The sequence below is a fragment of the Corvus hawaiiensis genome, chromosome 5, assembly GCF_020740725.1.
Source record: "Corvus hawaiiensis isolate bCorHaw1 chromosome 5, bCorHaw1.pri.cur, whole genome shotgun sequence".
Classification (NCBI taxonomy): Eukaryota; Metazoa; Chordata; class Aves; order Passeriformes; family Corvidae; genus Corvus; species Corvus hawaiiensis.
In genome coordinates, this window is record NC_063217.1 from 70,996,272 (window position 1) to 71,020,595 (window position 24,324).

The 24,324-nt window shown below is 40.3% G+C and overlaps 2 protein-coding genes across 12 annotated transcripts in view; both read right to left on the bottom strand.

The window, feature by feature from the left end:
- Positions 1-9,315: 9,315 nt before the first annotated feature.
- Positions 9,316-17,916, bottom strand: ADAD1 (adenosine deaminase domain containing 1). The gene is made up of 12 exons (XM_048305330.1): positions 17,753-17,916; positions 17,213-17,432; positions 16,169-16,342; positions 15,573-15,740; positions 14,977-15,039; positions 14,372-14,494; positions 14,131-14,254; positions 13,783-13,953; positions 12,763-12,989; positions 12,002-12,239; positions 11,451-11,583; positions 9,316-10,910 (listed from the first exon to the last, which is right to left on the bottom strand). Exons 2-12 carry the CDS (start codon positions 17,397-17,399, stop codon positions 10,797-10,799), a joined length of 1,722 nt encoding a protein of 573 aa, XP_048161287.1. The 5' UTR covers positions 17,400-17,432; positions 17,753-17,916; the 3' UTR covers positions 9,316-10,796.
- Positions 17,917-18,356: 440 nt separating this feature from the next.
- Positions 18,357-24,324, bottom strand: part of KIAA1109 (KIAA1109 ortholog) — an 88,925-nt gene continuing 82,957 nt past the window's right edge. For all 11 annotated transcript variants that reach the window (XM_048303191.1, XM_048303187.1, XM_048303188.1 and 8 more), the window contains 10 exons: positions 24,161-24,311; positions 23,730-23,887; positions 23,417-23,609; positions 23,012-23,229; positions 22,570-22,821; positions 21,819-22,022; positions 21,390-21,584; positions 20,385-20,519; positions 19,778-19,943; positions 18,357-19,060 (listed from right to left, as the gene is read on the bottom strand). In XM_048303191.1, the coding sequence (XP_048159148.1) occupies positions 18,844-19,060; positions 19,778-19,943; positions 20,385-20,519; positions 21,390-21,584; positions 21,819-22,022; positions 22,570-22,821; positions 23,012-23,229; positions 23,417-23,609; positions 23,730-23,887; positions 24,161-24,311 (1,889 nt within the window). In that variant the 3' untranslated portion in view covers positions 18,357-18,843. The remainder of the gene's footprint in view (positions 19,061-19,777; positions 19,944-20,384; positions 20,520-21,389; positions 21,585-21,818; positions 22,023-22,569; positions 22,822-23,011; positions 23,230-23,416; positions 23,610-23,729; positions 23,888-24,160; positions 24,312-24,324) is intronic.

Here is a 24,324-nt window from a genome sequence, read left to right on the forward strand (position 1 = left end):
AGTTTTCAGATTAGAAAGACACAAAAAATAAGTCTAAACTGAGAGGAGACAGATCCTATGTAAAAACTTTTCCAGACTTTGAAGTTGTACAGATTAGGGGATTAGTCAGTGTGTGTCATTTACTTTTAGTCATTTTGTAAAAGAGAAAATGAGCCCTTATCATTTAAATTAAGCAAAAGTACTACCAAAAGTATAAACAATCCACTAAAACAACAGCTGGACACAACCTTCTCCCTTTCCAAATTCCTGATCCACAAATACTGTTTCCCTTTAAAATATGTGTTTATTGCTAATTAATCTTCCTTGAAAATTTAGGCAAGGCTTTTGAAGTGTTTGATAAAGCTTTTCAGGTAGGGTGCATTTTCTTATATCATTGTTCTAGTGTAATATTATTAAATTTAGAGATAAAATTAGATATAAAGCAACTAACTTTTCATAATAGTGCATTAAAACCAAATAAAAACACCCACAGTAAGACACGGTCACTGGTACCTGGCCCCGATACTTTTTAAAGGCAGGATTTTGCCAGGTCAGCATTTGTAGCACTACTTTATCCTCTGTGATTCCAAGGCAATTTAAAAGAGTAACTTCATTTCCTGTTAAAGTGCAATCAACTCTGTGGTGAAGCTGAGAGGATTGAATCACTGAATAAAAGCCCAAGTAATTCCTTGCCCAGTAATAAATATGAGCACAGACTGAGCATGATAACTGAAATCCAACCAGCACAGCAGAGTTGTGTGTTAACATTGAGTGAGGGTTTCCTGTTTCTCAGTTCATCAATACATTCCAAGCCATCTCCTCCTCACCTGGTACATCCAATAAAAAAGGTCAAAACAAGATCTGCTGTTTTCTCCTGTTGGGCCACAAATCTTGCAGCACCATATTAAGCAGAAATTAATCAAACTCCTGTGCACAATTTATTAAATGCTGCATATTCAGATTCCACCCTCCTGCCTGGTCTTTGAAAAGAATGAACAGATAAAAAGCTGATTCCAATTACACCTAGACTACAACTAGAGTCACAATTTTGTGCAGTTTTGTACACAATTTTTACAGACCTGGCTGCAAACTTGTTGAAAAATTCGGACAGAATACTCAGGCTTTCTTTTTTCTCTAAGTTCTCCAAGACCTGCAAAAGAAAACAGTTGAAAGCTGGAGAAAAATTGACAACCCAGTGCTCAGCAGCTCTGTTCATTACAAATTGGTTTACTATCAAGAATAAATACAATATACAAATATAAGGTGCCAGAAAAAGTTTTCAGACTGCACGAATACTACACACTGCAAGCTACAATAGCTATTCGGACTTCTGTATGACCATACATATGAAATGTTTGTATTTGTTTCAGGAAATTAAGATGTTCTCTAGAGCTGGGATTGCACTGCTAATTATCACCAAGTTAATGATTAAGGGACAGACACACACTAATAAAAAGAATCATAGTAATGGCTGTATTTAATCCAAGCCAAAGTGTATTCTAACCAACTTCCAGCAGATTCACACCCACTCTGATTACATGATCAGAACAGGTAACGTGGGTTTCCATAATGCAACGGTGGATAACATCGTCACCCACCTAGTCCTGCACATCCTAAATGCTACAAAACTTCAAACCACAGCAGTGTGCAAACCAGAATTTATTCCACACAGCTTCAGCAGCTGAACACACTGAGCAGAAGAACCATGTTTCATATAATGTCAGAGCCTGCTGGGCAGCAGGGGGAGTATTTGGCTCTGAACTACACTCAAAATGAAGGAAACCATGAATTTTAAACACCTCATAACCCGAAGAAATCAGCCAGGACACCTGAAGCAGAAAAGATAAACAACTTAGCAATACTATCTATGCCAGAGCTCAGTGTCAAATGACTGCCTATTCTCAACTTCAGTGCTGTGATACACACCACAAGATGCAGTGGGTTAGGTATCAGCAATAAAATCTGTAAACATTTTAGAGTGGTGCATTTTCATTCTAAGCTGCAGAAAAGCGAAAGTTGCACACAATGAAAAAAGAACAGCATTAAGATAAACAGAAATAGAATAAATAGTTTATCATCCCCAAACTGGATTTTTTTCATAAATGTTTCAAATGTGATGCTATAAAGACTGAGTTAGGCACCTAAGCTTACACTGCCTTTGCGAAAGATGACAGGTAAAAAAAACCACCTTCAGACAGGAAGTCAACTTTCTTCCTGTTGTTTAATTAACAATTACTAAGATTAGAAGGCTTCTTTCTTCTTCACTAAAGTAACGGCCCAGGATTTGTGAAAGGGTAGATGTATACAGATAAACTGAATGATTAAGTGATACATCTTTAGGACAACATTTTGTATGGCAGGAGTATATTCTATGGCCTATTCTATGGGGGAGTAGCAGAGCGCATGAGGGAAAAAGTGTTTCATGCAGAAAGCACAAAGAGAGGCTGCCAAAAGTAAGTGTGGGCTTCTCTTAAACCAGTGAATGTAGGTAAAATCCCTCCTGCTTGATAAAAATTCCAAAGTGTCATCAGGGGAGGAAAAACAAAAGTAATGATTCTTGCCATACAGGTAGAACATATGAAAAAATGTGTAATAAAACCTCTTCTTCATGACGCCCCCATCTTTTTCCCCCCCCAGAAAGAAGAGTATAAATACACTAAACAGCTTAATGACAACTTATCAGCTCTCACCATCCATCCCAACTCTAATACTGGCATCCAGGTAACACTGACATGATGTGCAAAGTCCTCATCTTTGGCTGTATTGCAGCAGTAATTCTCATGACTGCAGCTTATGGAGCACCTACTACGACTCCAATACCGCCTGCTCAACTTCTTAGCCATGCAATAATGGATTTAGAGCAGCTGAAAAACATTGACAACGTAAGTGGTGATTTTCTTCTATCTGAAGATTCACTTGTATTTCTTTTTTTCTATGTAATTTTTTCAGAAAAATTAACTTTCTTCCCCCCTTCTCTACAGGATTTTCTTGACTTTTACACACCGAACGACAAACAGGTGAGTTTGAATTTTCTGTTTAGTTTTAATTCAATTTAGGCAGTGCAATTTCTTAAAGAAACTTCTGCTTTTGCTTTTTATTCTCAAACATTAAAAGGCTGACATGCCATATTATCTCATTGCCTCTGTGCAATAAGTAACACAAAATGAATACTTCATATTCATCCTGCTTAAAACATTCCTGAATTCACAGGGAAAAAGTGGTTTATGAACAATTTAAAGATGGTATAAGATTTGCAGGAGGCAATAAGACAGGAACAATTCTGAGAATGAAACCAGACTTAGAAGCAGATTAAAGCAGTATCCACATGAAATCACCCACATTTTATCTAAACTAGAGGCAGAGCCACTGGTTGGTTCTGTTTAAGATGTTCTAAGTCTTTTATATCCCACCACTGATAAAACTCAGTTATGCTCTACTTAATTCTCTTCAGGAACAAAACTTGACCAAGCCCTTCTGGATACATAAGCTATAAATCATGTTTTATGGCACTGAGTTAATACCTGAGACTTATATTTCCACAAGAATACCATCATTGTGGTCACCTCTCTCTAAAACACTGCACATCAGCGTGCAAAGAGCATTCCAAGTACAACTCTACTGCAGACAGGCTGCTGATTTGTACTACCTTTCATTCAGCATGCAAACAGCCTAATAAACAAGAGCATGAATTATTCAGTACTGGGAAGTAGTTAAAGCTTTACACAAGTTATCTGTCATCTGCTTTGAACCTCTGGTAAGTTTCTAATTCAGAAGACTTCTCACTTAACAACAATTTTGTTCCAGTGCAGATTTAAAGTCAGATTCTGCAACCACTTCCTTATCTGTGTCCCTTTTCTCATGTGCTGGCAGCTTTAAGACCTGACTACCTCAGAGCTCCAGGGCTTAAATGCAAATGTTTGGGGCTGATCAGTAACATATTGTCAGTGAGTGCCTGAAATAGCTTGCAAAAATGATGCATAAAGTTATTTACCCTGTTCAAAAGCCAGCTCTGATGCAGACATTAGATAGAGCAACTAAAGTGAATCAACTGAAGATGCCTCTAGGAGAGGCCACCTGTTTGCTAACACATGATTTTCCAATGGCAACCAGGAGTAAAACTCAGTCTAGGAGTAATTATTGCAGCTTTCTGTCCCCAAGAGATATTGCAACACTTCAAGTGTCTTGTAAAGATTACTCACTTTTCAAAAGCTACAGAATTAAAGCCACACGTAACATCCCCCAATACAACTTTGAGGGCAACAAATGAACTGTAATACACTGCAGATAACAAGCAGCTCAGTTCCTGAGATGAGAGTAAAAACAACAGGGAACTGAGATTTTGAAAACTGGAACAAGGAAAACAAGTGACACGCATAACAATTTTGCTTTTGTTCGTAGGAGTGCAGTCAGACAACTCTAGAATGTTACCTGGCAGAACTGAAAGTCTTGAAAGAAGATGTGGAAGAGGAGAACCAGACACATATTACAAATATCGAAAAGAATCTTAACAAATTGAAGGTAGGCAATCTTTTACAAGTGCTACCCAAAAAAAGGATATGAAAAAAGAAATAAGTGTTTCACTGTGTTTATGCATCAAGATCTGTGTTATCAACTCATGAAAATACAAGGTTTTATACAAGAATATGCTAAAATTAACTACATGAAAACAGCTATTTGCATGGTAATGTAATACAGTAAAATAGATTTGAGCCCTACTGGTTATACAAGCCAACATTTAACAAAATATGACATTTGTTTTCTTTGCTGAATCATGCAAAGCCTCTTATGCTGACAAAAGCTTGCTTTTAGGAGCATAACAACTATTTACACAGCAATGGCTTTGAAAACTGTGCCATGAGTTTATGACTGGAGGGCCCAGGGATGAATGTAGTACACCCTGACATACTACTAAAATAAAATCCATGGCCTAGAGATCCTTGTAGCATTTTAGGAGTACTCTTCAGGCTACAAATATTAAGGGTTATTTTTTTTTAAAGTAAAATCTTTAGAAAAGTTGATGTATCATTGTTAAAACCAGCTAGCAAGAGTGTTATCCCCAATCAATAAAATTCTCTGTATTGCAGGTCGGTAATTCCTCAAACCCGACATGCAAGAAGTGTGAATCCAATGAGAAGAAAAAGTTCCCCGAATTTCGCCAAGAACTGGAGAGCTTCCTGCAATCTATGCTGAGAGAAATTGTATAACTATTTTTATTTTTACTGCTACATTATTTATTGAAGTATTTAATTACGAATAATTTATATATTTTGCCATGTGGCATACTACTAGCTTGTCCATTTTGGGACCACTGAATGTACTTAATGTGGGTGGTAAGATAGTCTGTTCTAAGATCACACTTGATCCTTTCTGTAAGCCCTAGGGGCTCAACGTTCTTTGGAAAACTCATTCATTGTCACTTTGTCAGCAACATGAGACGACTATTTATTGAAAAACCTATTAAAAGTTACTTGTAGATTATATTTAATAAATGTCATGGACGTATAAAAATCATGTCTAGAGTCTTCTTTGTTACATGATACTGTCTTTTTTTACAGGTGACTAAATACTCTATTCTTTTAAAAACACACAAAACCCCCCAGTGAAGCATTTAGCAGCATGCAAGTGTGCAGGTACCAGACTCAAAGCAAGACACCTGCAGATAACCTTTTTTAAGCAATACAAAATGCCAGTTTATGCTGGCATGCAGCACAAGGTATACAGTAATAGTACCAAATTGCCTCCCACAAAAAAGAACCCCAAAACCATCTCTTTTTTTTCTGAGCTGTACTACTCAGCTACACCAGCTTTCTGCAGGACACACTTTTCTCATTAGTGTAAGCAAAACATATAGTTCTCAAAATTCTTCAGAGACAGGGAAACATTATGAAAACAGTAACACACCTGACATAACTGTGAAGGTAACTGAGGTCCCAGAACAACAACCGACACAAAATTAATGATCAATGTATAAATCCATGTGAACACACTGGATTGTCAGAAAGCTTTCTGTGGAACCTCAGACATGTCCCTACTCCCAGTGCAGAGGGACGCCGTTATGTGACACTGTAATTTTATGCAGGAAGAGATAATGCAAGAGCATCTTTTACAATACAAAAGCCCCAAATCAACGCTAACAAGGCAGGCTATAACTGATGAGAGTGAGCCTACTACAACAGCTATCAGCTATCGTTTAGACTTTGATGCGTTTTCCTGGTGGGTGTGGTATGGAGTACTTCACCTTACACTTAAAACCAGACTAACAATGGAAAAAACAGCAGTTTCCTTACATGCTGCAAAGAGAAGACAGGCGTTAATGACAGCTTTCTGCCAAAACTGGGAAAATACTCACAGCACTGCCGTCTGTTTCTCTACTCATCTTCTCTTCCCACGGAGTGCTCTGTCCCCACCCACAAGGACTCAGGAAAGTAAATACTGTCAGTCACTTCAGCCACAAACAGATAAGCTCCACCCTCTCTTCAAATCAGATGACAGTAATAACAAAAATACTTGAATACAGTAGGACATAGAAGATGAGAAAACAGGCAAGAAACTTCTGCGTAAGAATTCCTTCTTGGAAGGAATTGTCAATCTTTGTAGAAAAATCCTCTTTACACAGATTCCTTCTTACTCCATAAATTCTTAAAAGTAGCATGCAGAAAGAAACAGCAATCACACACAATATATGGCTTTGCAAACAAACCTCTTCCAGTCTCAGCTCAGACATTTGTCTGCAGTGCTGTCCCAGGTCTCAGCAACCAGAGAGAGAGGGTGAAGGAGCCAGTCTCATGAAACACAATTCCCTTTATAAATGAGGCTTCCTTTATCATTTCCTTAAGCACAAGAGCCCTCAACTTCGGCAATCGGGTAAAACCTACCCTGGAGTCAGTCTGTGGAGTTGGACATCCCACATGGAATAACAAAGACATTTTCTAAGTTCCTAAACAGTAAGCATTAGGTAAGGTAGGAACAGTCAAATAGTTCAGAAAGCAGGAAAGGATGGTAGAGATATTCACCCATGGACTCATAAGGAAAGGCAGAGGCTGGAGCTCACTATTTCACAAACACAAGCACTGTAAAAACATGTACTTTCTTTGGCATTTGGTCTGCACAAACTGCTCTGGAGTTGGGCTATTCTGAGACAGCTGTAGATTTACAGTCACGGAAGGAGGAGGCTTTGCCTATCCTAGCTCTAGTTTTGGGGATTACCACACCACTTTTGCACTTTTCCACACTCTGCTGTGGATTTTCGTAACATTTTCAGGCTGGCTTGCTCCCCATGTAGCACCTCCAGCAAGCACATCAAGACACTTTTTCAAAGAAATACTTCCATATAGACTGCTAATTCATAGAGCTAGCTGAGACATGAGGAAGGTGCTTGTGCTACACATGGTTGTAGTCACTTATGTCTGTCAAATTTACATCTAGTTAGAGGCAGGTTCACATACTTAAAAGGTCTGCACGATCAGCTCCTGTATTTGCCCAAGCTTTAAAAGATGTCTTTAGAGAAAAAGGATGGTGTTAGAAGCATGAAAATGGTTAACAAGGTGAACTTTATTAGACATACCTTGCCCCTGTAAGTTATAAAAAAACCTCAGCAGAATCCCTCAAAATAGTTATAAAAATTGATTTCCTGAGCTGCCTTCTCCTGCTTGATTGTGCAGCTCTAGTATGAAATTAAGATGTATGACATGACACACATGTTACATGACATGGGCGTATACATATTTGGCATGTGACATTTATGTGACATGCATCTGACATCTGAGAGTATGAAGTCTGAGATGGGGTGTGACATGATACAATGTGTGACATTATTATTAGTCCAGCCTCAAGCAGTGGCAAAACCATCTGTGGGATTCTTTTTGCCCAAAAACCCAGGGGCACTTGGTGGGTAATGCAGAGAGATGGGGAAACATGATGTGTAGCTCAAGGGGATTTGATTTTTGGGTGAGAACAGTCTGTAATACTGGATTGTGTAGTATTATATGCATTGTGTGTACATCTAGGATGGATAGACCCACAGTGATGGACCAAAGGAACTCAACCAACATTGTGGAAGAGCCACTGACTGTGGAATGATACCTGTGCTCGTATGTAGGAAGGATGAATAATGTTCTGGTCCCAGTCAGGACAGGGTTAAGTTTCTGCAGTATCCAGGAGAGGGCATGGCCAAGCCACAGAGCTCATTCTGTATCATCTCACATCATTACCAGGGATAGAGGAAAGGGACTCTCCCAGGGGGGAGTTCCTTCTGGTTGAGAAAATGGTGGAGGGAGCTGTCCACTATTGTCTATTATTGGGAGTTTTTTTTCCCCATACGAACCATTGCTGCTTCCAGTGATTTGTTTTTATCTCAACCCCATGACCTTTGCCTTTCTGCCTCCCAATTCTCTCCATCCCACTGCAGAAGGGAGGTGAGAAGGGGGAAACAGCCAAGTGAGAGAGAGCAGCATGTGGAAAGTCTCAGTGGAGGCACAGAATTGGGAAGTACCATTCCTAAATGTCACTGTGTGTCACTCTGCATGTGTGAGTCAGGTAGAGCTGCTGGAAGTGGAAAGAACACCCCTACACAACACCCCACCCTTCTCCATATCCATGTGTACATTCATTCTTCCCCCTGGAGCTCAGTTCTTCTCAAGCAGGGAGGGGAGAGGCTGAGCTCAGCCACAGGCTGCTGCTGCTGCTCCCATGCCTCTGTCTGCTCTGTGCCACATCTGTATGATCCACACCTGCTCTGTGCCCATACAGTTTGTTAATCGTACCTGTTGGGAATACAGCTTCTGCCTCAGCTCTGGAGCTGCAGCACTCTTGCCTCACTCAGGTCTGTAGGATTGTATGCTTTGAAATTACTGAAGTAGCCAAGGAAAAACCTGGATGCAACCCCTCCATGCTTCCATTTACTAGCTGAGTGCATGCTGCATATGCTGTTACATAATTGAAGAACAACCTGGATACAAGAACTGGATCTACACTGGTGTCATCCAAGTCATTTCTCAAGGACACAGTGATCGTGTCCAGGACAACACATCCTTTTCACTAACAAACCTCTCTCCTCCTAAGGCAGCACCTAAGTTTCATGGAAATTTCAGTTCACTGTTCAATTAATAAAATGGCTGAAGTACACAAAAGAATCTCAATACTTGTACATGTTTAAGGCTTCTGGGTTAACTACAAGAAACACCTTGGTGCTGACACCTCAGCAAAGGTCTAAGTCCATAAAGAAAAACAGTCCAGAATTGTACAGAATGCAAACACACGAGTGGTATGCTGTGGGTATGTCAGACTTGACATGTGTATCACTTTCCAGCATGTGTATGAATGCAGGTACAGCAAAGACATTGTCAAGGACATTTATTGAACTTTTAACACTCCTACAAAAAGGCAACACCATGCTCTAGCCTGGAATACGATGGCCATTCCCAAGCATTCTTAGCAAGAAAACACTACATGGAACAAGCAGTTTGTGTAGCACATGCTACAAAAAACCAACAACCACCACACAACCTCCCAAGTTGAAGTAACAGAAAACAAGAGAGCAGGTAAGCCAAAAAAAGGTCGAAGAACAAGTAGCAACAAGTCAGCGAGTTTCAACAACTTGTAAATCAGCATTAAGATCATCTCCACAGAAGACTCCACATACTAGTTAGAAAAACAGATTAAGGAAAAAAAATAGCAGGAGGAGGAACACTAATAAGGCAAAACATGACTACAGCACTACACTCGCTATTCCTGATGTATAAGAACACTGCATAACTTCCCACCCTTGCATGATTTACAGAAATCAAGGAACATAATCCAGGTGTATTGTCTAGCTTGAACACACCAGTGTTTCACAGCATCACACCAACTCCAACCATGGCACCTTAACAACACCCTCCCAATGCTACCATGTTCTTACCAGAATTACAAGGAAGCAAATTCCCTTGTGACAGGCACTATTTTCCCGGTTACTGTGTACGCGGACAACTTCGCAAGGCCTTGTCAGTGCAGTGATGAAGTCATCTGTGGGTGCAGGAGTCCAACTCATCCACAAGCATTAACATTGATGGGGTTTGATGCAGCCCACAAAAGCTGAAAAAACCTTGTTTACGGTGACTGCTGTAGTACATTGCATTATTTTCTTATTTACAGCTTTGACACCTGTATAATGCTTTAAACCCACTATCAAACACAGCAATTGTCACAAAACAGGTGAGTTTTGTGACAGCCAGGTTCATTCCAGGTTGCACATTTGTAAGTACACTAATTACTATTTAACTCTTCTAGAACAACATAAACTACAAGCCACTTGGCAAATCCACACGAAACAACACTCTTAGCAAAGGATGGATGCCTACAGATACAGCACAGATTGCCAATTTTTGTTTCTGAAAGACTCTTGTGCGTATGCTTTTTTTGGGTAAGAAACCCAGCTTTTACTGATATTTTTTCTTTTCTAAAGTTATGAAAAAGGCAGGAAAAAGCAGAAATCAACATGCAGAAATCCTGAAACTATCAGGAAAAAAAACATGTTCATTCCATGGGGTGGGGATTTGTAGGAGTGGGGGTAAGGGAGCTGAAATGAGGTGGCACTGGGGTGGCAGAGCAGAACAAAGATTTACAAACATGTTGGACACACCCACCCTAAGAAGAAACACCAATTTTGGGAAAAGACTGAACTGTTACACATGGTTTACTAACTGCATTTAAACTAGCAAGAAGCAGTTCTGGAATTGTTTTCTTCCTATGACTATGAACTTAAAGTTGAATATTTTACTAATCAGAACTATATTTACTGAAACATCATTCAAACGGACGTCACATCCAATCCACCTCCATCAGTCACTGAATTGTTCAATATGTGGAGACTTCACAATCCATGATCCATATCTGTGCTCCTCTAAGTAGCTCTGCAGCAAGCTTTTAGCTTCTTGGTACAACTGAGATTTAATCTAAAAAAAGAAAAAAGGCAGACCTTGAAATATCTCAAGAATGATGGTTACAGAGATGCGTGTTCTTTACCACTAACATGTAATAAGCATAAGCACAAACACTGTAAAAATGATACCATAAATCTTACAGTTCCCTCAGCTGCTGACAATGAGAGGAAGTTTTAGACTCTAAAAACATATTCCTTTTGGGCATTTATTGGGAAAAGAAAATTGCTCTGAGTGTTCTGTGTTTTTCAGTGTTTTCAGTTCTAGTAATACCTTTATAAAGAAAACAAACAGTAATTACCATTCAGTGCAAATCTGAACACATGAATAGTCAATTAGCAAGCTTTAAATTTCACTAAAGTAGTTTCTGAATCATTTAAAAAATTCTCTCTTCCATGTTTTGACAGAAGGAAAAAAAGAAAGATGCTTACTTTATACAAGCTGTTCAGGTGAACTCGTCATCAAAACAGAAAATCACCCCTGGGTATCAAACCAGGTTTGAGAGTAGTCACTAAGAGACTCCTTATTCCCGCTCCCCTCCCTGAGTCAGCTTACCTTTGCCTCATGGTATGTTGCAAACTGCAGCAAATCATCCCGTCCAGCTTCCCTGGCGAGCATACTGAAGCGGCTGAACATGGCGGCCTTGCACAGGCGACTGGCCAGGCAGGTGCCGCTGCGGAATGGGGAGCTGCAGCGGGAGCAGGGAAACGGGGACGAACTCAGGAACAAGCACACCACAGGGAGATTGCTTTCATCGTTACAGGGGTTTTGCCCTCCCTCCTAAGACTTTGTGGATTTGATCAAGCTGGAATTCACCTCAATTACAGTCCATCTCAATTAGAATCCTAATTAGCTTTATGCATTGTGAAAGCTAAAACATTTTCGCTACTACAGACAACGGGACTAGAGACACCTCCACTCAGAGAACTGTTTTGTTTGGTATCCTGGTATCTCACTGTGAAGTTACAACGTCTCTAAAACCACACCTAATCACAGGATGCATTCAGCTAGCACAGGACAGAATCTCTCTTATAGCTTAAAAACTGAATACTCCAATGAACCAGCACAAACTCATCATTTCCAACAAAATGAAGATAAATGCTGACCTTTCAGTGGTTTTCCCACTTAATCCATCCACAACCTCCAGGGATGCATCTGACAATGTCCAATTCAAACTAAGCGACCACTGGTTTAAATCCTTTTGGACTGGCAGTGCAGCTTTCACCAAGTAAATATGAGATCTGTTGACCAGGTAAGGCACGGGAAGCTTTGATACAAGTTCATCATTAAGACGCTGCTTTATGGTTACATCCAGTCCTTTTATATCCTTACAACTTCCATTTCCTAGTAAACAGGACGAGATCAGTCACACAGAAGTACATCAAATTAAAAAAAACCCGAAGTTAAGCATGCAGATGTTTCTGCATTCTTAGAAATTGTATTATAGTAATTCCTTCACATAAAATTAATGTTTGGAAAGATCGGTAGACCAGTGCAACATTCACTTTGCAGAACAGAAATGATGTCCCACTTTCTTCTCCAGAGACATCATTCTTTTCATTGGATGCCTTCTTTTTTTGAACCATTGTTTTTCACCAACCCTTTATGTTCCCTGCAGAAGACACCACTAAAACAGAACTTTGGTATTCCAGATTACAAAATATGCTGAAGAGTTGGCCCACATTACTCCACATCCAGCAGCATTTCTGACTGGCTACTAAATAAATATACTTTGGTCCACTGGAGCTCAAGGAACAATGCTGTATTTCTTTAAAGAATTTGTGGTTTAGTTCACGTTTTATAAAAGGCAATCAAACTGGAACATGAAAACGCACAACCCCCCCACCACAATTTGCACTAAACATACCCACAAGAATGTTGCTGATGTACATGGGTTTGATGAAGTGGCTCAGCAAGGCTCCCTGAAGACCAACCACCTCCCACTTTGCCAGTTTGTCAGCAGCTGACATGCTGCTCACTCTGACAGTCTTGCGGGGACAGCAAACAGCCAGGTAAATCCTGCCTTCTAGGGCAACATGCAGACACAGTTCTTCACTGGCTTCATAACCAGATAGAGACTGGGGACCGAGATGCCTGCGGGCAGGACAAGAGAACGGATTTCAATGAGAAAGCACTCTGATCAGAGATGACAGTTAAGTGCTATCTAATGCTGCTTCTCAGAAAAAAATCATCAGTAGATGTGGGCCTTGTATTATCTTCAATGTTTGTAATTCTTAGAAACACCAGAGTGAGCTGCTCAAGTGCCTAGAACACTGAAAACAGTATTTAAATAGGAAATAGCTACTCAATCTAATCTTAGCTACCACTCCTGCACACATTAAAAAGACCAGCTGCAAACGAGCTGCCACTTTGTGTCTACTCACCCTCTAACAGAAGTTACTTGTGGAAAAAGAGCGGAAAGGTTCTTAAAGTCTCCTTTAAAACGTAACTTACACTGTGATTCTCCAAAATACTTAAACAAGAGGATGTAATGCATAAGAGAGACAAACCAGTGGTTTGTCTGAAGGAAAACAGTTTTTCCCCTTAGCTACACAGGGCTAAGAAGTCAAAGCAGAGTTTTGTTTCAATTCAAGGCTCTTTATACTTCAATCTTGCGGCGCAAAGGATGACATTAAGTCATCACATCCACTTGTTCAGCAGTTAAATTCATGGTTTATTAGAATTTTAATAGTGTCTTGGGAAGGGGGGTTAACAGGTTATTGTCTGGAATAAACAAAAGCTCATCCTATAATCCATACCGAAGTTTTTTGTATCATCATATTGAGCTGTATCTCATATTTATCACTACTACCCTGTACATTAACATTCCCAAAACAAGACAAAAGTTAGTCTTCCTCTCTATCTCTGGAAATACCGTGGTACTTACAGCTCTGACTTTAACTGAGCAGTTCCTTTTGGAAGCTGGTTCATGTAGAGAGAGAGGGTTATATTCTGCTTTAGGGTAAGCAGCTTTGAGCCTGGTGCTGTGCAAAATATGGATCTCTCTGCCTTGCCTGCATTTTTGCTATAGAACAGCAAAAGATGCCTATATAAATACCTGAAAGAAAAATTAATTACAATAACATTGTATATTTTATGTAATATATACCTCATCCAGGTATATATTTGTATTATTATATATTATTTATTAGTTCATGTAACAATAAAATGCAAGTGCAGAAGTAAAACTAAGACAAACTGGCTGCAAGGGAACTATCTGCAGAGACATTCCCACCTGAGCAGGGAACGCCTGGCAGTGACAATGGCATGGCTGTCATGCAAGAGCCTTCCACAGGACTCAAAGCGCCGGCTGTAGTTGCATTCTCCTGTCCCCAGAGCTACCACTTCATGATGCCCACCTAAAAACACAGAGGGTGGTAGGTTCTGGTTGCTGCCCACCAAGCTGCCCCCACACTCTCAGTGCTCTGTGGGAACAGGCTCTCACTCCCCAAAACTCACAATCAAACCAGACTTGCCCTTTTCAATGATGAAGGCAGCCAGGGAACTGCCACAGCTTTGGTACTCGGGGTGTTCGGTAGTCAGGCGGTTAAACACTTCTTCAAGTGTTTGTGAGAGTTTTTGATAGATACGCTCTCCTCCTAAATGGAACAACAGCAGCCAGCAAGACACAAATTTGCAGGTAGGGGAAAAAAAAGACATGAGCAACTTGCCAAATTATAAACCTGAACACACGTTAAAAGCACAACCACCCATACTTTTGGGATTCTGAAGATTTGAAGGTTTGAAAGAAGCTCAAGAATGCCTAAACACTTGATGCTTTTATCATTCACTATAGTAACAACAGGATATGGACCACGCTTGATCACCTACTGAACACTAGCTCAAGTAAGGACACAGAACATTGTTTCTATCACCTGAACTGGGCATAGAAATTCAAGCAATTTACTGAAGTTGTGTCCAGAACCGACCTTGTGATTCTAGTTCTTCCAGCCTTCTGCAAAGATGTTTAAAATAATAGTAACAACAGAGAGATTACTAAATGTATTAAAAGAAGAATTAAAAAAAACCCTATTTTCTGGGCAATTTGAATCGACAGAGGAAAAACAAGACTATTCCTTACCAGTCCTTGAAACACAAGCAGAGTTTGCTGGAGGTCGGAGCTCAGCAGGCACACAGGGAAAATCTAAGAATTTAACAACACTTTGAAGTGGGACAGACATTACTAATTCCTAAACGTAAGTCTCGCACTGTTTCCAACAAGTCAAACTTTCTAATTCTCTAACAATTTTCTTTTCTGATTCTGAAGGTCCTTGTAAGCTTAGAACTATTCCGACAGCAAAACTCAAAAGAAAATAAAATACTACAGCAACTGAATTCTGTTGAAAGCAGTAACTCAGCGGGGAACCCTTTTAATTGTAAAAATTCAAACCCACTTGAGACGTACTTCATGTTGCTGTACCTAGTGAGCAGCAAACCAAGTGCAACAAGAACAAATTAATTCCTTCAATATTCCTGGCATCAGTTGAGGCAACTCAATACAAAAATGACAAAAATAAAAAACGGTTTCAGAACCAAAGCACAGATTTGCCCAAAGGATCTAAAAAACCTGGCAGAGGCCCTGATACTGCAGCATTTAATAAAACCACTGATATTTTGCATAGGACACTGTTAAACCAAGCATTTCAAGTTCTAATTAGGTGTTGCTACAATATTTACCTGAATCTTCAGAAGACTTTGCCCCTGTATTCTCCACGTTAAGTAGCTCAGCAAGAGCCAGTTTAGCTGCATTTAATTTAGATTCCTTCTTGTTCTTTCCCAGCCCAGTGCTGTAGCACACACCATTTATCACAGCACAAAAGGCAAAATAAGGCCTTATGACACCACCTTTAAAGGAGAAGAAAAAAGCAGACACAAACAGTGAAATTATTTTAAGGTACTCTATCCATAGCTTTATGTCCTTATACTAATTCCTAGAACAAATACAAAACAAAAAGACAATTTTGGCAAAGTACAACTCTCATCCTCCACCTCCTCAAGAATTTTGGTGGCTGTTGCTTCATGCAGTTTTCACTAAGTTCTGGTAACAGCCATAATTACACACAATTCACCTGATCTATTTCTGTGGCACTTCATGATGAGAAACAGCTGTGGAAGCAATAAAAGGACAGCCAAAACCCAACGTGTGTGGGGGGTAGTGCAATCAGCAGTAAAAAAAGTTCAGCTGTACCAGTGCCATCAAATACTAACTGCAGCAACTCAGATCATCTTAAGGCCAAGCAAATACTACTTTATCTAGGAACAGAAGTATTTACCTGCCACACTCGTTTCTTTCAATTCAAGCTGCAGGTGGTGTATTTTGGCAAACAGATGCAAGGCAGATAGTGAGTTTATTACTCCCTGTTTGTATCTTTCAATCAAATCCAGGTCTTCCTGTGAGGGAAGGGCTGAAAATGTGGTGGTGTCTACTCCTTTGAAAAGGAAAGGTCCTTAAACAGAATTAAGGAGAGAACTGAACACACTCTCTGAAAATCTGCTTACAATAAATGCTTTTTAGATGCCTCTAAAGACACCAAAACAAAATTCGCTGTAACGCGTGACTGCTTTGTGCTCAACCCTATGTTAACAACAACACCAATTCCAAAATTGTGCATGCGTCCTACTTAAAAATATCAAAGCTTTTACTTGTAGTAAATATAGACAAGTATTACAAAAAATACAACATACATTCCCCTCCCCTCTCTTGCAAATCAACAATCAAATCAAAGACGCTGATGGCAGATACCAAGCAGTGGAACCTGTGATTTTTCCCCACAAAGTTATGCAGCAGTGGGACTCCCTGTTGTAAGACACTATAATAAAGTTTCAGCAACCACTAAACGGATAAAATCATCAGCTTCAGGGGTATGATATACACAGGCACAAGCACTTCCCAGCCAAGAACTAAAATCCTTGTTTGTAAGTATCGTAACAGGTACCTTTATCCCAGTACAATTACTCAAAGTGACAGAATTCAAAATACAACCTGGGACATCTGGAACTGCAGTTAGAACCCTTCACAATGTTATTTATGAAAATTCATGCAGCAGAATATATTCTGTATTTTGTCAATCTACAGTACTTTTAAAGTTTAACTTATAATTACGTAATGCTGCAGACTACATATGCCACCCCACAACAAACGGCTAACAAACTTCCAGCACAAAAAGACTTTAAAAGAGGAACAAGTTCATGCATCAAGAGATGCTAAAGAAGGCACTTAAGAAAATACAGTGATAAGAAAGAGTAGCAGAGGCTTGCAAAGTTACTTTTCAATAGCTTTAACAGCTAATCCCCACTGTATAAACTGGAAACTATACCTGGATTTTTCATCACCCCCGGTTCACTGCACCCCATACCAGGTGGAGGATTCAGCTTTGCAGTCATAGGCTCGGAGAGATCCTTTGAAATTCGATGTCTGAGAACCTCGGGTGGTAAAATCTTCTCAGGCGCGGCGTGGGAGGTGAGCATCGTTGCACCCTCAAACCAGCCATTGCTGCTCGCCATTTTCGACCGACCTCAGGGAGCTTAACACTAACGCTGCGAGTAGTAAAGACACCGTGCCAAACACCCCGCAGTTCTCCTGGTCAAGCTGTTTCACAACAACACCAGGAACAACTCGCCCAGGCTGGGGTAGAACCCAGACCCGATGTCCTTCCCAGCAGGGTGGCCCCTTCTCCCTTTTGTTAAACCACCTTCCCTCACGCGTAACGCGGCTCTGCCGCTCGCCTTGCCACCCTCTCGAAGGACACACCAACTCCTCCAGCCTCTCTTGAGGGAGTGAGGCGAACTAAAGCAACAAAGCTGTTCCTTCCCAAGTTTCCAGGACAAGCTGGCGATGGAGTTGAAGGGTTTGGTACCTGCATCTGCTAGCCTCGTCCTGCTGTAGACGGTCTCTCAGCGCTGACTGCCCGCCTGAGGCCCCGCAAGGGTGGAGGCGCCGAGGAGGTGCCAGCAGCCCGGAGGCGATGGACTCCGAGCGCCCTCTCTGCCCGCTGAGCCTTCACAGCCAGGGGCGGCCCCTCACAGCCCTTCCCGCCATCTCATGAGGGAGAGGCACGCCCCGCCAACGGGGCGCGGCCGAGGCGCGAAGCCGCAGCTGTGGCTGAGGGAGGAGCAGCGGGGCGCGACCCGGCTTTGCCCCTGTGCTGCCTGCTCGGCTCCAAGAGCGCTTCCCAGGCAGCTGCTCGCCTTCCCGGCCCCCTGTTAGCCTTCCCAGGCCGCTCCTGCCGGGCAAGGGCGGCACCCGAAGCCGCCACAGCCGTCACGGACCGGGAGCAGCCGCTCCCCTGATGCCAGCGAAAGCGCCGCGTCCCCGCTTGTGGTTGGGGCGCGCTTCCCGAGCTCCTGGCGCCCGGCCTCTGGGCTTTACCTCACTTAAATGACACCTTGCAAAGTTACACTTAAAACACTCTCTTCTTGTTGTTCAACTACTTTGATTAATACAAAAAAATAAAGGCCCTGTACAGTAGTTAAATTTTATTACAAGTGTAATAAAGTTCATGATTTTTAGCACTAAGGCAATCACAGTTTCATAAGTTATATATATATATATATAATTTACACCGGTCTACATTGACAAATCAATTACTGGTCACATCAACAAGGGGTTTGTGTTATGGCAAATAAAATTTTAAGAAAATTCACAGTTAATCTGCAAGTATTGTAAAGATGCAGGATCATATTGCACATCATAAAATGGACACTGAGGAGCAGACTTACAGTGTTCCAGATATTCCTTCACAGAATACATTGGTCATCATCATCATCATGCAATAACTTCAAATACAGAATGGTATCAAGTACCACAGTAAACAGTTACTCACAATGTAAGTTTTAAATAGAGTAGCAAAAAGCTGTTAGGTTTCTCTTTAAACCATATTTAAGTTCTTAAAATATAATAAAATACTTTGATAAAATCAAATGGAGTTAGGGTTGTCACACTGTACTTTTAATATTCTTCTTTGTCTTTTCCTTTCTTTTCTTTTTCATCCTGTAGTGCAGTACCAAGTTTCTTTATAAGGACTGACAAAACTTTGTCCAAAGGATCCATGACACCACGCTGCAGCCACTTAGGGATAGTAGTCCGTGCATGGTGAAAGCCCAGCTTTTGAAGGATGTAGTCAACACCAACGGGATCAATTTTTCTCCCAGTCCAGGATATTAATCTAAAAAAACAATAAACAGAAGACTCAGTCTCAAACATAAATATAGCAAACAGACATTTGTATATACAAAAATCCATTTTCCCCAGTGTTGCTTAAATCTAACAGGCATTGTTTTGAACCTAATTTAGACAGAGAAGCTCAAGATGTTCAATGGAACATCCTCTCAAAGGAAGAGGATGTTTAAGGAGGTGAAAAACCTTACTGGGCTGCCTGCAGATCATGTTTAAATTGATTTATTGCTGGCACAAAATGCTAAGTGTTGAGATCTGTTATGCCTGGATGGATGTGTTGTTTTGATATATGAATGAACACTCAGGTCCTCCAGCAGTGTAAGCAGAGGTTAAAAAAAAAAAAACCAAACTCACACTGACTTTTCTCAGTTTCAATGATTACACACAGAAAATAGTGAATTGCTGCCATACACACTTTATTTTGTGCTAAGTTTAAACAGCCATATGGCGTTGAGTAGATCCTGCATTTTTAATTTTAAGGTGAGTGTTTAAAAACTAAAACTGAAATGCTAAGAATGGAAAACTGGAAGATGAAAATTGTATGGCTAAAAGTGAACGAGCTGTTGTAGGACAGAGTGAAATTAATGAGTTTAAGTTTACTGTATCCTAATTTTGAAGAGCCTCCAACGATGCCTTTAATCTGCATAAATTCTAATCTAGAAGTTAATGCACAGCCAAAGAGACTGCAGCCAAAGGTGCTTCTTACCTGAGCGTGGGTTCCAAATGCCAAGTATTGCACATAAATTCCCTCCAGTCGACTGTAGTGTAGGTAATGCTTTCCTCTGCCTCTTTGTCAGTGGAGCTGTCCTCAAGGACACCAACAGAGCTCTTCTGCCCTGGACGAGCAGCCAAAATGCGAGGAGGAAAAATTGCTGCAAAGGGGAGAGAGGAAAAACACCAGTCAGTCATGAGCAGCTCACTTGGATTCTTTTTGTACATAATTTAAATAAAACAAAAGCCCAAGTCTCAACAAGAAGAGAACCACCTCAGTTTTACAGATTTTCTGCAAAAGACCACATATTGCTTAAGAATGAACATGCCAAATTTGAATACTTCAACTGATATACTGAGGTAGAAAAGAAAATCATTCTGAAATCAGAAAAATGCATGTCTTGAAAGGACTCCACTGATGAAAGTAACAATAATAAAGCTTCCTAAACCAGTTTTCATCTGCCTATACCATCTTACGAAGAGAAAGTTAAACACCAGGCACCAGAATAGGAGCATGATTATGACTTGGAGTATATTTATTGTCAAATAATCTGACAACTGCAGATTATCAGACAAATGTTACTTCATGAACAACAACTCACCTTTTTCTTTTTCTTTTAGATAAGCAGACACCAAGTCATGCAGAAACATGATCAGTTCAGCATCCATAGTCACACAGATGTGGTCTGTAAATTCAGTTACTACACTGCATTCCACCTTTGGTTTAACACTTGTATCTACAGTCAGATAAAAATAGTATCAATACACTTACAAGTACATACAGTGCATGTAAAAAGTACATAGAATTTGAATGCAAGTCATTTGAAAATAGTATTTCTTTCATTGAACCAGCAACTCTTGAGAGGAAGTACCACAGTTAACATTTGTGTTTAGCACTTTTTGAACAGTTTTCCCATCAGAGTCACCTCTGGTATTTTAGAAAGGATATTGAAAATAAAGACATATGACCAGGTAACAAACCTTGACCATCTTCTATGTGGAAAATCAACTTAGAGCAGTATCACCAGCTTGTGCTATGCTATCAGTGTAGGATTTTAGACAGTAAGAGACGCTGATAGCATATTTTGCTTGCTTGGCTCTTAAAATAACAAGGAAAACCCAACAGGTTGAATTAACTATCAGTTTTTTTCCAAGAGCAGGTATGGAATAAAACCCCAGCTCAGCCAAGATAAATATCTAAATCAATTACTTAAACCTTGAGAAGTTTTATTTCCCACCAGTTCTAACTGCAGTCTGAAGACACCATTTTGAAAATGAAAGCATAAAATTTAGGCTCCTATCTCATACTCCCTTTTTCAGAATGGCCCTCCTCTTTAACATTTTAACAAACAGAAGAAAACCAACCCCTGAAAACAGCCAACCTAGCTGAAATGCTCATACTAATTTCTCTTAGTGGTTTCTATAGTGACCAGTTTCTACACTAGATCTTCACTCTACACTTTATTAAAAAATCTCTTATCTCTTCTTGCAGATCTGAGCAACTCTCAGATTAAAACCTTTTATCAGCACAGTACCTTTCCCTTTAACTCCTAATTTGTGAGAAATAGTTTTTGACCAAGAAAAAAACATATTATGTTTTACTGCACCTTGTAATGATGGCTCCTGGGGCTCTTGAACATGAATAGATTTAAAATCCAGCTGCATCCTCGGCAATGCAAAGATGGTTTCAGTTTCATGGTTGTAACTGGAGCCACCCCTGAAGCCACTTAACAAACTTGAGCTTTTCACTGTTGTGCTGCTCTCTGGGTTGTTGGCATCAACATTCCGAAGCAGGTTCAGCTCTACAGGAACAATGGGAGATGTTAAATTGTGACAAGACAAAAAAAGTTAAGAAGAGTCACTTGTAAAACTGCTGGTGCGTGACTATTGAGAAGATTGTATCTTTTACCCTGCTCCCAAAAGCATGGCTCAAAAAGGTCAATCAAATTTGTTGTTTATACCCTTGAGATTTAGCAGCTTTTCAACAGCTCCATGTGCAAGCAGACCAATCCCCAAACTGAATGAATCTGACTAACCTTCATTCCTCGTGGCTGTCACATAATTGAACCACTCCTTCACACTGGCAACTCCATGGGGAGGATTTTCGTGGCGGCGACGGGTTATCTTTGTGATTGTGGCCATGGGGCTTTCCAGGGCTCCACAGGGCTTGGTGACCATGGTGTTGTGGCCCAAATGAAAGTCCAGGGTTTGGACAATGTACGTGGAGTGTTCGCTGGTACCTGCATTGAAGGTGTGGGCGGCGTGGGGTGGGAGAGGAAAAAAAAAAAAGTAAAAGCAGCTTAGTGAGGGTAGTGGAATTTTCTCTCATTCTCCTACAGGTATTTAACATGAATAGTTAGTGTGCCAGTGGAATAAAACCTGGTATAAAGCTTACAAACAACAGAGAAATTAAATCCTCAGTAGCTACAGACAATAAAACTTCTCAATATTAAGACAAATATAAGCAATGAGATCATCGAAATTCATCCTACAGCTAGAAAGGACTACACAAACACACACACACACAATTAAAAAGCCAGACAATCCACTTGGTAGGCTTATTATGATAAGACAGATCCAGTATATTTGAAAATGTACTTTGCATTATTCCACAGATAAAGCAAATTGTGGTAAAGATATGGAGGGAACAGATTTTTGTTAGGTAAGTGGTATATTTTTGGGAAACAACCTTGATTCAGACAAAGAAAATAACTTTGATTTCTTCTTACGTGATAATACATTCTTAAAAACGAATTTAAAGAAATTTACAGAACTAGTTTAAATTACCATCTTCCAAAACTTTCTGAGCTTCTGTCCAAAATGCAATATTGGGTTCTTCAAGGTGAAATAAGGCCCATGATTTTGAGCGGAAATTAGGTCCATGAAAACAAGCCAGGGTCATATGGTTCCCGTGCAGGCTCATGGATCCTCCGAATTGCATCCCATCTTCTGGCAGTGGCATCTGGAACAGGGATATGTGGCACCCAGATACCACCTTCAGAACTCCTGGCCAGTGGCGATGATGGGCTGCATCCAACACTGCAGAGCAAACAGGAACAACAACTTCAGGCAAGATACAGAACAAGATTGCTGCCCTATTTATATTTTTAGTAAAAGATGGAATTATGAGTGATATTTTCTTATCTATTTCATTGACACTCTCTCACAGGTAATTTTTGCAACTAAAACATCCTAATTTGGAATTATATTATTTTTTGGTAGCACTTACATTGCTCGTGTGAGCTTCTCTCTAAGTTGTTTGCCATTGTCTTGGGAGGGAGATAAGGAACAGGCCCCCAGGTGGACAGAGCTCGCTTGCTTGTATCAAACTGCTGAGTGAAGAACTCCTGGAGTTTCATTCCTATTTTTATCAGGTCTGGCGTAGTCGACCTTGAAATCATCACTTGGAAGATATCCCATTTCAAGTCCCCATGGACAAATATCTCACTAGATATTAAAAATAGCAAGAAAATTAGCAGTTAATATACTTCCTACCGACAATTTTAAAAAAACCTACAACCCAACAATGAGCCCCTTGCATTCCAGCAGACACTTACATTTCTGGTTAGCAATTTTGGACAGATGACATTTGACATTATCCAACATCATACATTTTAAACACAGGAAATATTACCTTTTATCCGTCATGCTCGAATCCAGATTATTATACAGATTAATTTTCCATTCGTCCTGCAGTTTGAGATCAGCATTACTGAAGATTCCCATTAGGATACTGGATCCCATATAGTCAACACGTGCTTCAGTAGAACCCATAGTAATTTCAATTTTATGATTGGGCTGTTGGTTTGGGTGTTCAGAAATATGAGCTGAAATAGAATCAAATCAATATAGAATTACAGAATTAAAGAGATGAAAATCAGTTTTTCCAGTGATATCGCCTTTATTGACTGGAGCACATGCTAACAGCAGGAGGCTTTCCAACTTACCCACCATCTCCAGGGTGTTAACATCTATGGTACCCCCAACAACTCCCCCTCTGGAGTCCAGCTGGGATCTTCCCAAGCCCACAGACATGCTGATTTCCCGATCTCTGCTACTTCCCACAGACAGACGGCCCTGACTTTTCAAACCGCTGGTGGTCCACCTAGAACAGAGGTGAAAACAGACAACAACTTTCCAGGCTGTCGAAAGAGAAACTGAATTGGAAAGAAGCAAATAATGTGGTTTAGGCATATGTGACTTCAGGATTAAGCAACTACAGTATTCATGAGGGGATTCTCAGTTCAAAACTGAAAAAAGTAGAATTTTAAAGCTAAAAGACGACAGGCTGTTAACAGTCTGTGTGGAAAAAAAATGGGTTTTTGCCCCCAAAACACCACCACTTGTTAAAACATGATTGATCTTGTTTTATACTTACGTGGTATTGCCCATTACATTGCTCATATTCATTTGAACATTTAATTGTTTTAGGTTCATAGCAAACACAACCAGTGTTTCCCATGGTGTTCCTTGCTGGCTTCCAGCTTTATTTGACTTATTAAATGGAGTTGATGTTTTTGAAATAGTATCTAAACAGACAAA